We start from the raw sequence: 12,424 nt of genomic DNA, 5'->3' as shown, positions 1-12,424 counted from the left end.
GCCATGAGGGCACGTGGCGTGCAGGGGACTTCCCGCATGCACACACAGGACCCAGAGGAGTCCTCCCTTCACCCAGCACCTGTGGCCTCCCGGCCTCCCCTCCTGGTCCCCTGCCCCTGGCTGCACACCCAACATGATCCCCACAGACATAGTGAGAGGTCTGTTACGCAGTTCACACTTGTTTCCTCTTATTCGTAATCCTCACGTTTGACAGGAAGCAAGTGGCTGGGTACTGGGGAGGCTGGGCCTGGAGGGCGTCTGCACTTACCCGGGCTGGCGGGGGCTCTGGACCACCATGCAGCTGGAGGCGGCCCCCTCCGGGAGGCGCACAGCTTCTGAGTACTTCTCCTGCAGGACAGCAAGTGGTTAGAGAAGTCAGGTGACTGAACAGGAGCGAGGAGCCGCGTAAAAGTCTTTAAAGTTGCAGGTGCACCATGACTAATCCAGCACGTGGCCTCACGATGCTATGGCCGAGAGACCAGGGGGCCGAAGGAGTCCACAAAAACCTGCAGCCTTGCTTTACACATGCGTCAGCGTGCAGATGGTTATGTCCTCCCCGTGCGGAACAGGAGCCCGTGACTGCTCCGGAACAGAGCCCATGTGAGGAAGGACCAGGTGAGGATGACCAGACGGAGCCATCACGTGCGTGACCTGCCAAGCTGACACCTTAACGCCAAGGACCCTGGGTTCCTCATCGTTGTTCTAACCGGTTCCTGGCTGCCTGAGGGGACGCGTGCACCAGACCCTGAACCGAGACGAGACGAGACTCCCTCCTTTCCTCTTTGTGTCTCCCACATGCTCTGACTGTACGTATCTGCTCTGCTCTCGTCTCCTGCTGGCTGAAGTTTGAGTTCTGTCCGTGTGCAGTCGGGAACCCTCTTGGCTGGTCCTCCGAGACCCCCTCTGGGTCCTCAGACCTGGCCTGTGGCGTCACGGCCACCGTACTCCTGCCTTCTCTGCTCGCTGGCGCCTATTCTAGATCTTTCCATCGCCACGAGGCCCCCATGTGCCTACACCATCAACCCCTCAGTGTTAGGACGGTGAACAGCTTCATCCCGGTTTCACGAGTTTGCCTGCTCTGGCTCTGCTGCCTCCCTAGGCCCTCTGCTCAGGGGCGGCCCCTCCAACTGTCCTTTCTCTCGAACAGGGTAGCTTGGAAAGGCCAGCCAGCCATGCTCTGGGACGTCCCTCACAACTCAGCAAGGTGATGCCTGCCCTGACAGTCTGCGTTGTGCCCTTCAGCTTTAGCGTCTGGCCCTAAAAGCCCATCACACGGAGGCCCCTGCCGTGGTGGATGCTCCTCCTCCGTCCGTCATCAAGCTCACCGTTCAGCGCTCTTGCACATCTGTGTGCCCGGAGTCACGGGCGGACGGCTCCTGCATAGCACGGAGCCCTGGGCTTTCCCAGCGAGTTCAGTGTCAGCCTCCCCCAGGACCGGTGTCTGGCCGCTCTGGGTTCCGAGCTCTGAGAGGTCAGAAGGGAGCCCTGCCATGTCCCACACCAAGCCACCATGGCTAGCCCTGAGCCTCCTGGGACACTTGGGGGCAGGGCTGGTGGTGTGGGTGGCAGAACCCGGGATTTCCGAGGACAGGACTGTGCCAAGTCAGCTCCACAGAAGGAGGTCTTGTAGGGACAAAGACGTGGTACGGCTTCTCAAGGACCAGCCCCAATACCAGCGAGCCTGTTGCCAGTGAGTGAGGCCGCTGCTCCCAGACCCGTGTGGGAAAGATGCCGACAGAGCAAGAACACGTCCAAACACCAAGCTGTTCTGACCAAATGCTGGGCTGGGCCTGGTTTAAGCTTACAGACAGTTTCTAATTTCAGTGAAACTGTGTTTCTGAGAAAGTGTATACCAAAGTGTTTTAAATGGAAAGTGCTGGTTGCTTTTTAAACCTCAAGCTCTTCTGAATTAGTAACAGCTGTAGGAGGGGTGCTGAGGGGCACGTGAGCACGAGGCCGGGCCTGCTCCAGCGTGGGGCCCCCAGGGTGGCCGACCTCCCAACCTGGCCAGGCCTTCTCAAAAGCAAAAAGTTGACATGCTGACATTAGGAAGAGGCCAGGCGTTCAGATTTCTGGAGAGCTTCTGCTGGTTGTGAGGGGAGTTTCCTTGGACAAGAGGGAATAACGTGGCCCATTTATCAGCTTCTTGCACTCGCCTGGTGACCCGAGACACCCTGGGCACGAGCACATGCAGGAGAGGAGACAGGGCGGGCGGCCCGGAGCGCAGAGCCTGCATGCCTCCGCTGGTGCCCAGAGACCCGGGGGGCGGGCGGTGTCGCCGACAGCGGTGAAGACAGACAAGTCATGAAATGTGCCGAGCTCTAGATGTGAGTCGGCACATTTCAACAGTGTCTGGTGTCTGACTCGAGGTTTGTGCTTTCACGGTGTCTGGGGAGGCCGGGAACAGCTCTGCACACGTGGGGCCTGTCGGCCTTCACAAGCTCGTCCCAGGAGGGGGTTCGAAATGGTGTTTATTCAGCTGCTTGCCACATGCCTGGGGTTTGTGGTACAGAAACAGTGGCCAGGGGCGTGCTGGCAATTTGGTTCAGACCCTGTCACACCTGAGACTCACTTTGCTGTTGAAAAGGCTGCTGGTCCAAAGGGAACAGAATTTTTAACAGAGCTTCGGAGAAAACCAGCCTCTCATTACATGTCTGTGATGCCAGCCCAGCGCGGAAGGGGAATGACCAAGGCGCCCCTGCCTGCCTCCCAGTTACACGAATGGAAAACCTTGAGTTCTGAGTTTAAGTATACCTGAGGGTCCACGAATATGTTAGTTCTTCTTGACTTTAATATTTTCCCAAAGATCGTCTAGCTGATTCAGTTTTTTTTAATTGATAACAAATTCACATAACATTTACTCCTTTAAAGTGTATATAATTCAGGGGCTTTTAGTATTTTAACAAGGTTTTACAACATCACCGCTAACTTCAGAACGTCTTCATTACCCCGTAAAGACACTCTGTCTGTCCCTTTAGCCACCACCCCTGCATCCCCTCAGTAGTCCCTGTTCAGCGGTAAGCCAACACTGTCTCCAGATACCTCGTACAAATGGGATCACTCAAGATGTGGTCTTTTGTCACTGGCGTCTTTCAGGGAGGATGTTTCCAAGGCCCGCCCACGTGGCACTCATCACTCCTTAACACTGCAGAATAACCCCCGCCGCACGGACGGACCGATTGTATTCATCCGTTCATCTGCCAATGAGCACTTGGGTGCTTTTTACTTTTTGGCTACTGGAAATAATGCTGCTGTGAACGCTGGTGTGTGGTTTTTGTGGCACATGTTTTTGTTTCTCTTGGCTAGGTATCTAGGAGTGCAGCTGCCCAACTGTTCTCCACAGGGGCTGCACCGTTTTTAGGGTCCTACCTGTGGTGTCTGAGGGTCCCGATTTCTCCATCTCCTTGCTGACAACACTTGTTACCACCCGCCCTCCCTTTAGAAACCATTCTCACCCTCCTGGTGGGTGTGAGGTGGTAGGTCACTGGTTTTGATTTGCGTTTCCTCACGGCCAAGGACAGTGATCATTGATCATCGATCATTTGTATACCTTCTTTGGAGAAATGTCTGTTCAGATCCTTTGCCTATTTTTTAAACTGGGGTGTTTTTCTTAGTGAGTTATAATAGCTCTTTATGTAGTCTAGGTACAAATCACTTATCAGATACGTGGATTTTTTCCCATTCTGTGGATTGTCTTTTTACTGCCTTAACGGTGTCAACCTGCATGAAGTTTTTAATTCTGATAAAGTCCAATTTATTTATTTTTGTTCTTTTTTTGCTTGTGCTCTGGTGTTATAGCTAAGAAATCATTGTTTAGCCCAAGGTTACAGAGATTTACACCTACGTTTATTTCTAAGAGTTTTAGATTTTTAGTTTTTAAAATTAGGCCTTTGATCCATTCGAGTTAATGTTTTTGTATGTGGTGTGAGGCAGGGGTCCAACTTCACTGTTTTGCCTGTGAATATCCCGCATCATTGTTGAAAAGACTGTTCCTTCTCCATTTAACTGTCTTGGATCTAGTCACATTTTAATAACATCTTGTATTTTGAAGACAGCCTGGACCAGTGAGGTTTCACTGAGGGACAAAACGCATCCCAGAGTTTTTAAGAGATGGTGCCAGGACAACTGAACGTACACAAGTAGAAAAATGAGCCCCCGTGCTTACGTCTTACACAAAAGTAGACCAGAGATCTAAATGCAATAGCTAAAACTATAAAACTTATGAAAAACAGAAAATCTTTTTTTGTTGTTGTTTGAGAGAGAGTACGCAAACATAAGCAAGGGAGGAGCAGAGAGAAGGGGAGACAGAGGATCAGAAGCAGGCTCTGCGCTGACGGCACAGAGCCTGAGATCACGACCTGAGCCGAAGTTGGACACTTAACCAGACTGAGCCACCCAGGCGCCCCAAATAGAAGGTATCACTAGTCCTTGGCTAGCCAAAGATTTCTCAGATACAAAAGAAAGAGGATCTGTAAAAGAAGAATAAGTTGGGTAAATGATAAGTTGGCTTTGTCAGAATTAGAAATTATCGCTCTTAAAAAGGCCAGCCTCAGACTATATGTAAAGAACACCTACAGCTCATTAATGAGAAGGCAACCTAATTTATAGAACGGTGAAAGGATTTAAAGATACTTAACCAAAAAAGAGATGTGGAAGGTGAAAGGTACCGTCACTAGTCATTGGGGAAATGCAAATTAAAGCCACAGTGAGACACCACCTCGCACCCGCCAGAACAGCTGATTTAACAAAGACTAACCACAAGTTTTGGTGGAGATGTGGAGCAAGGAGAGTATCACCCACTGCTGGTGGGGAGCGAAGTCTGGAGACGTCCTAGGGAGTTAGACACACATGTACCGTGTGATCCAGCAATCCCACTCCTCTAAGTATTTACCCACGAGAAACGAAAACATGTCCAGAGAATCAGAGCCCCAGACTGGAAACAGCGAGTGATCCTTTCACCGCATAAATGAGGCCTGTTTCCCCCGTAGCGGAGGCCGAAACCACCCGCGCAGTCCGTACAACGGAACAACGCTCAGCAGCAGTGCTGTCCACACACGAGCACGGACAAACCTCAGAAGCAATGTGCCGAGTTAAAGAAGGCAGACACAGAAGGCCACATTTACGAGTCTAGGAAAGGAGACAACAGAGCAGGAGTCGCGGGGTGGGGCTGGGGAGGGGGGACGGTCTGCAGAGGCACCACCCATCAGAACTCAGCCAAGTCTATGGCTAGAACGGTGCCAGCTTGTTTCTGCAAGGGTCATTCCTCTACTCTCGGGACCTGGCAGCTTCGCCCCCTCAGGTGAAGGGTATTCTCTGTAAAGGCCCACTTGGTGCCACACAGTGTTCCAGAAGTGGGGGTCCAGGGGTGAGCCCCATGGAGAGATGTGTGTGGTCGTGGGGGACTGGCAGGCAGTCAGGGGGCCTCCTAAAGCCGGTGACACTTGGGTTCACACCTAAATGATGGGAAGATGGGGGTAGCACAGGGCCCGCCCACACAGGATCGAGCTGGCTTGTCCAGGCCCCAAAAAGCAGCAGCGGTGACGTGGAGAAGGGTGCAGGTGTAGCTGGGAGGTGGGCAGGGCCAGGAGACAGAGTCGGGGTGGCTGGGGCAGTGGGCCCTGTGCCAGATTCTGGTGGGTGAAAGAGAGTCCAAGGGGGGGGGGGGGGAAGTGAGACAAAGACACAGGCAGGCCCTTCCAGAGGCCTCGGTGCCAGGAGAAGCAGGGTATGGGCAGGAGAGGGCAGTGAGGGGGTGTGTGGACTTAAAACCTGGAGGCTGGCCCTCGGCACAGGTCCACGCCTCCATCAGGTCACACGCTTGGCAACATCTCTCCCCAGCCCCGATCCTCCAGCTCCGCTCCCGGAGCTCATCCTGTCCTGGAGAACAGCCCCCCACCTGGTCTCTGTGTGGCCTCTTGCATTCTGCAAAACTCTCCTTCAGGGCGAGAGCTCCCCCTGCGTGTGAGGCCCCGGACTCCCCCAGTCCACGGACTGTTTCCCTTCCGTGGGGAAGCATTTTTGTCCTCTGACACAGCACGCAAACTCAAGGAGCTGGGAGGAGAGCCCACCCACTGCCGCTCTAGGTGGGGGCATGGGTGGGGGCTCTGTGACAGCTGATCTCCTGGGTCCTGGGAGGGACTTGTGCGGCTCAGAGGGCCACTGGCGGGAACCACACCGGGTATCTGTGGCACAGCTCGCACGCACACATTCGGAGGCAAGTGTCCCAATTGTTCTGAACGCCAGAAGGCTCAGAAACGCCTACGACATCTGCACGTGGAACAGTCGGCTCTCATGTGAAAGGGACCCTGACGAACACCAGGTCCTCCGGGCCTGACGTGGGTGCAGGTGCCGTACACGTTTTGTCTGTGATCACAGATGTCACACGGGCTTGGTTCTGGGGGCTCCGGGACCCTCTGTCACCCCCGCAAGCTCAGCCACAACCATGACACCTGCTGTCCCTCGTGTTTCTACAGTGACACTTGGCATTTCTCCACGTGGGGCCGCTCTCCCACGTTACCGACTAGCAGACGCGTGTCAGGTGTCCTGGCTCCCACTGCGTGCGGGCAGTTTGTAGAGCGTGGGCCTCTTGGGCTGTGGACCGGCCCCGGGCAGGGCTGGTGCCTCCTCATGATGCCACGTTGGGAGCAGGGTGGACACTCTGTTGTCTTCCTAGGAGACACCAGGCCCCTGTCCAGCTCCTTGTGGGACGTCTGCTCACCAGCCTGGGCCCCGAGGCTGCCGAGGGGCTGAGTCAGCCACATGAGGACTGCCAACGACCATCTCCATATCCTTCCACGTTCATTAGTGGCTTTCCACCAGAGGAACAAGTTCTCCCTCCTCCCTTATTCGTTCTATCTCAGCAGGAAGTCTCAATGGGAACGAGCATTTCCCTACGCTTTGGAGCCTCCGGTGTGAAGACCTCAGGATGGCAGGCTGCAGTGGTGTGCACAGACATGGCCCCTTGAATCCTCCTGCACAAACACACCAGAAGCAAACTAGCGAGGGATCTCCTCACTGCTTCCCCAGGGTCCTCCCTTTCCCCTCCTCGCGGTGATCACACTGGCCTCTTCACGACCTCAGTGCCTTTCCCGAATCAGCACATCTCACAGCAGTGCCTGCTGCCCCTGCTCTGAGGGCACAGGCGCCTCGCTGGAGAGGGAAGGCACGGGCAGGAATCGCATTATTTGTCAGTAATCTAACCGTGCATCATTCATTCACTCGCGGAGGGTTTTCCGGGCCACGTGCTGGCCAGGGGCTCTGTCCTCTGGGTCGGACGGTGATCTTGGAGGAGAGAGGGCTGCTCTAGGACAGCTGTGGAGGAGAGATCCGTCCCCATCTGGAGTAACAGGACCCACTGTGGACTGGAGGTGCCATTAGGAGACTTTCTGCTCAGTTCAGCCACCAGAAGAGACGGCAGACTCTCCCTGCAAGCGCTCATGACACCATCGGCTGACCCCTGATGAAGCCCCCAGGCTACAAGGCTGGATAAAAAGGAGCCCTACTTTACTGTCCTGATTGCAGAGGGGAAGGAAAGACTACTTCCAAGTCTGACGACACCGACTTTACTTCAAGCAGGTTTTCTAGACTGTTGTTTATGTTGCTGGAGTGAAAACCATGAGGGGAGATGAACTGTTACTGGATCCTCTCTTGTAAACAGCACTGCCCAGCTCTCCTGGGTGTGGCTCTGGACACGAGACAAAACGGCCACCCAGCTCCGTGCACGTCCACACCCAGGATGTGGGGGGTGAAATGCAGGGAGCGCAGCAGCTCGCTGGGGTGGGGAGCAGAGACCAGACCCATGGGTGGGTTAACGCAGGCTCCTGGGGCCCCACACCAAAAACCACCCAAGAAAATAACTGGGAATTGCTGAGTGTATCACTGTCTGGAGCTGGAGGGCAGAAAAAATGTGTCCCAAATGCTGCTTTAGTCAAAAACCCAGAAACCCTGTATTCCCAGCCTGCAGAGGCTCCCAAACCTGAGAAAGCCAGACCATCATGGCAGCACTGACCGCGGACGCAGAGTCAAGTGGCAGGGCCTGGGTGTGCCTGCGGGCGTTTTCTGGCCCCGAGTCCCCACTGCCCCCGCCTGCTCCCCAGCCCTTGTCTTGATATGTGAGCCCCGGGAAGCACCAGGGATCTCAGGGACCCACCATGTTGGAAACACGTCCCGAAAGACTTTAGAGACGAAGTCTCGAGGTGCACGTGGAGGGTCCTGAGATGCCCGGGAGCGGGAGCAGCGGGCCCGGTGGCGCAGACTGCAGCTGCTGCAGATTCCACAGCCTGAGTCTGCATAGCGGTCGAAATGGTTTTCGCATTTGGAAATGGTCAGAAAAATATCAAAAGCTTGTGCCATGTGAAAACTATATGAAATTGAAACCTCAGGGCATACAACGTCTGGCCGGAACGCAGTCGCCCTGACCCGGGGCCCCCCAGAGAAGCAAAAACCAGAAGGGCAGCCAGGGCAGAGTCTGGACGGAACCACACACGTTTTCAATGGTGGTTTTCTTGGGAAGCGACCCTGGGAGACCAGTAGAACAGACAATATAAAAAGCACCCAAGTCCTACCTGGATGGCCCGTGACTGTTTCTGAGGGGCCCTTGGGGGCCTTTTCCACCCCACAGGACACACCCCCACGTGCCTTCCATCTCACCTGGGGCATGTCCTCCTGAGCCCCAAGCCCGAATGTGCTTTGTTGTCTTCCTTTTGACTCTGTTCTCCCCAAACATGTCCTTGTCCCAAGGCCTCCCTCACAACTCGTGAATGTCATTTCTGTGCTGCTGTGTAAGTTACTAAATGGGTCTCAGACCCTGAAGGAAGAAATTTCCAACTGAGAAATTTCCAATTCCCATAACCATGTTTCTTTCTACTTTCTCATAGTTTTTGCAACATTTTTTCATATTTCATTTTAATTGTATTAAGCTAGGGGCGCCTGGGTGGCGCAGTCGGTTAAGTGTCCGACTTCAGCCAGGTCACGATCTCGCGGTCCGTGGGTTCGAGCCCCGCGTCAGGCTCTGGGCTGATGGCTCGGAGCCTGGAGCCTGTTTCGGATTCTGTGTCTCCCTCTCTCTCTGCCCCTCCCCCGTTCATGCTCTGTCTCTCTCTGTCCCAAAAATAAATAAACGTTGAAAAAAAAATTAAAAAAAAAAAAATTGTATTAAGCTAAAAAACTCTTCAAGAAACTCCTCAGTTACCTACTTTATAATTACACATTTACATTTTACTTCACGCTTGTATAATCTTAGGTCCTGGGCAGTGGCTTCTGTCCTGGGAGACACCAAGTTCTGAGTCGGCATGTGACACAGGGGCCCCGTCCTGACTTCATCCCAACAGAACCTGTTCACTCGCTCGTGGGTGAGACCAACAATGTGGCTCCCCCGTGACACATCATGTCCCCTCCACACAACCACTCCCCTCTCCACTGCCCATGAGCGCTTCTCCCCAGATGGTTCCACCCCTGCTGCAGGGATTCCAAGATCAGCTTCGAGGGGCTGGGGACAGACCATCCACCTTCACCCCTGCTCCACAGCAAGCAGCACTTTCAGGAACAAGCAGAGGCTGGAGGCGAGGTGGCAGCATGAAATGTGGCCGCAAACACCTTGTCTAAAAAACGGAATCGAAGGGAGGAGTAGAGGGATGTGGGAGACCCAAATCTCCTGTGCCCCCCGCCCCGGGTGAGGATGCAAAGTCATCGTAAACACAGCCAACAAACGCGCGCCCATCGTCTGCCTGCAGGAAGCGTGACCCGGTTATGAGACAGCGTCCGTGCGGCGGGAGTGGGGCTGCATCTTGAGCTCAAACCATATGCTCTGAGATGCATTTCTGTTCCCTCCTCAGCTAATAATTACAGAGGTGAGTCAAACTGGCTTCTTATAAGATTGTCAGAAATGGTCATTAAGAAGCTGAATACATGACACAAAAACAGACACTGAGATCAATGGAACAGAATAAAGAACCCAGAAATGGACCCACAAACGTATGGCCAACTAATCTTTGACAAAGCTGGAAAGAATACCCAATGGAATAAAGACAGTCTCTTCAGCAAGGGGTGCTGGGAAAACTGGACAGCGACACGCAGAGGAATGAACCTGGACCACTTTCTTACACCAGACACAAAAATAAACTCAAAATGGATGGAAGACCTAAATGTAAGACAGGAGCCATCAAAATCCTCGAACCTCTTTGATCTTGGCTGCAGCAACTTCTTACTCAACACGTATCCAGAGGCAAGGGAAACAAAAGCAAAATGAACTATTGGGACTTCATCAAAATAAAAAGCTTCTGCACAGCGAAGGAAACAATCAGCAAAACTAAAAGGCAACCGACAGAATGGGAGAAGATATTTGCAAACGACATATCAGATAAAGGGTTAGTATCCAAAATCTATAAAGAACTTATCAAACTCAACACTCAAAAAACAATACTCCAGTGAAACAATAATCCAGTGAAGAAATGGCAGACGACATGAATAAACACTTCTCCAAGGAACATACAGATGGCCAACCGACACATGAAAAAATGCTCAACATCACTCATCATCAGGGAAATACAAATCAAGACCACAATGAGATACCACCTCATACCTGTCAGAATGGCTAACATTAACAACTCAGGCAATAACAGATGTTGGCGAGGGTGCAGAAAAAGAGGATCTCTTTTGCATTGTTGGTGGGAATGCAAACTGGTACAGCCACTCTGGAAAATAGTATGGAGGTTCCTCAAAAAACTAAAAAATAGAACTACCCTACGACCCAGCAATTGCAGTACTAGGCATTTATCCACGGGATACAGGTGTGCTGTATCGAAGGGACACATGCACCCCCATGTTTATAGCAGCACTATCGACAATAGCCAAAGTATGGCAAGAGCCCAAATGTCCATCGAGGGATGAATGGATAAAGAAAATGTGGTATATATGTACATAGAATGCAGTATTACTCGGCAATCAAAAAGAACGAAATCTTGCCATTTGCAACTATGTGGATGGAACTGGAGGGTATTATGCTAAGTGAAATTAGTCAGAGAAAGACAAATAACATATGACTTCACTCATATGAGGACCTTAAGACATAGAACAGATGAACATAAGGGAAGGGAAGCAAAAATAATATAAAAACAGGGAGGGAGACAAAAATGAGACCCTTAAATATGGAGAAGAAACAGAGGGTTACTGGAGGGGTTAAGGGAGGGGGGATGGGCTAAACGCGTAAGGGGCATTAAGGAATCTACTCCTGAAATGATTGTTGCACTATATGCTAATTTGGATATAAATTAAAAAAATTAAAATAAACATTTACAAATTTAAAAAAAGAAGCTGAATGCACACCTATAAATAGAATAATGCTAGAAATTCTTCAGAGGTGATTTTGCAACTTCCTCTTCATGTATGTATTAATATGTAATTATGTGAACAAAATCATGAAATACAAGCAGATAATGAGGTGATCTTCCAGACAGTCACCGACAATTTTATCATTACTAAGGTTTAAACTCAATGTTTCATAAATGTCCAAGTAATACTGTCCAAAACACTGAAACTGGTTTTAATTTAAAGTTATTATGGTCTCATTTAAACTATCACAGACTTTGAGTGTTTAAGGTCTTAAGTTTATCTTAAGATAAACACCTCGCATGGGGCACCTGGGTGGCTCAGTCGGTTAAGCGTCCGACTTCGGCTCAGGTCATGATCTCCCGGTCCGTGAGTTCGAGCCCCGCGTCGGGCTCTGTGCTGACCACTCAGAGCCTGGAGCCTGTTTCGGATTCTGCGTCTCCCTCTCTCTCTGACCCTCTGTCTCTCTCTGTCTCAAAAATTAATAAACGTTAAAAATAAAATGAAAAAAAAAAAAAAGATAAACACCTCGCAGACCCTCCCCTCTGCAGGCCCCATCCCCTCCCTCTACATGTGTGAGCTCACGCCTCCCTCACGCCGGCGATCCACCATCACGGTAGAACACGCACAGAAAGGAAAAGGAAATGGGCAGTGGTCTAAAGATCACACTCGCTCAAACCAACAAACTATATAACGGAGTCAAACTGTGGTAGGGTCCCTTCCCTAAGGAAAGAAAAAAAACCCTCAAGGCAACCTGACTACATGCGTAGGTGACAACAACCCTCACGACCTTGTAACGTGAGACCACTTCATCAGACTGCATGTTTGCGTGTTACCATATATGGGAGACAAAGAAGTAAAAAATATATAAAAGACTATGCCACATGGCGTTCGGGGCTCAGTTCTTTGGGTCCGAAGCCAACTGAGCGTTGCCAGCACGAGTGAGTGAAGTTGCTTCCTGGAAAGAAAAGCCACGGTGTCACGACTCTGTGTGAGAAACCTGCTACAAAACCTCAGGGGCTCAGATTCCAGGGCCTGAGCTTGTGAACTTTGTATCCTACAATACTTCTAAGTTCAAATACGGCTGCCACACACAGGA

General features: G+C 51.7%; 1 protein-coding gene across 4 annotated transcripts in view; it reads right to left on the bottom strand.

The window, feature by feature from the left end:
* The window catches only part of LOC123593251 (centromere protein P), a 237,672-nt gene that overhangs the window by 3,898 nt on the left and 221,350 nt on the right, over positions 1 to 12,424 (bottom strand). For all 4 annotated transcript variants that reach the window (XM_045468863.1, XM_045468864.1, XM_045468865.1 and 1 more), the window contains exon 6: positions 269 to 348. In XM_045468863.1, coding sequence (XP_045324819.1) covers positions 269 to 348 — 80 coding nt within the window. The remainder of the gene's footprint in view (positions 1 to 268; positions 349 to 12,424) is intronic.

Source organism: Leopardus geoffroyi, chromosome D4 (assembly GCF_018350155.1).
Source record: "Leopardus geoffroyi isolate Oge1 chromosome D4, O.geoffroyi_Oge1_pat1.0, whole genome shotgun sequence".
Lineage (NCBI taxonomy): Eukaryota > Metazoa > Chordata > Mammalia > Carnivora > Felidae > Leopardus > Leopardus geoffroyi.
The sequence above is the reverse complement of the archived record's forward strand: the minus strand, read 5'-3'. Positions and strand labels throughout refer to the sequence as shown.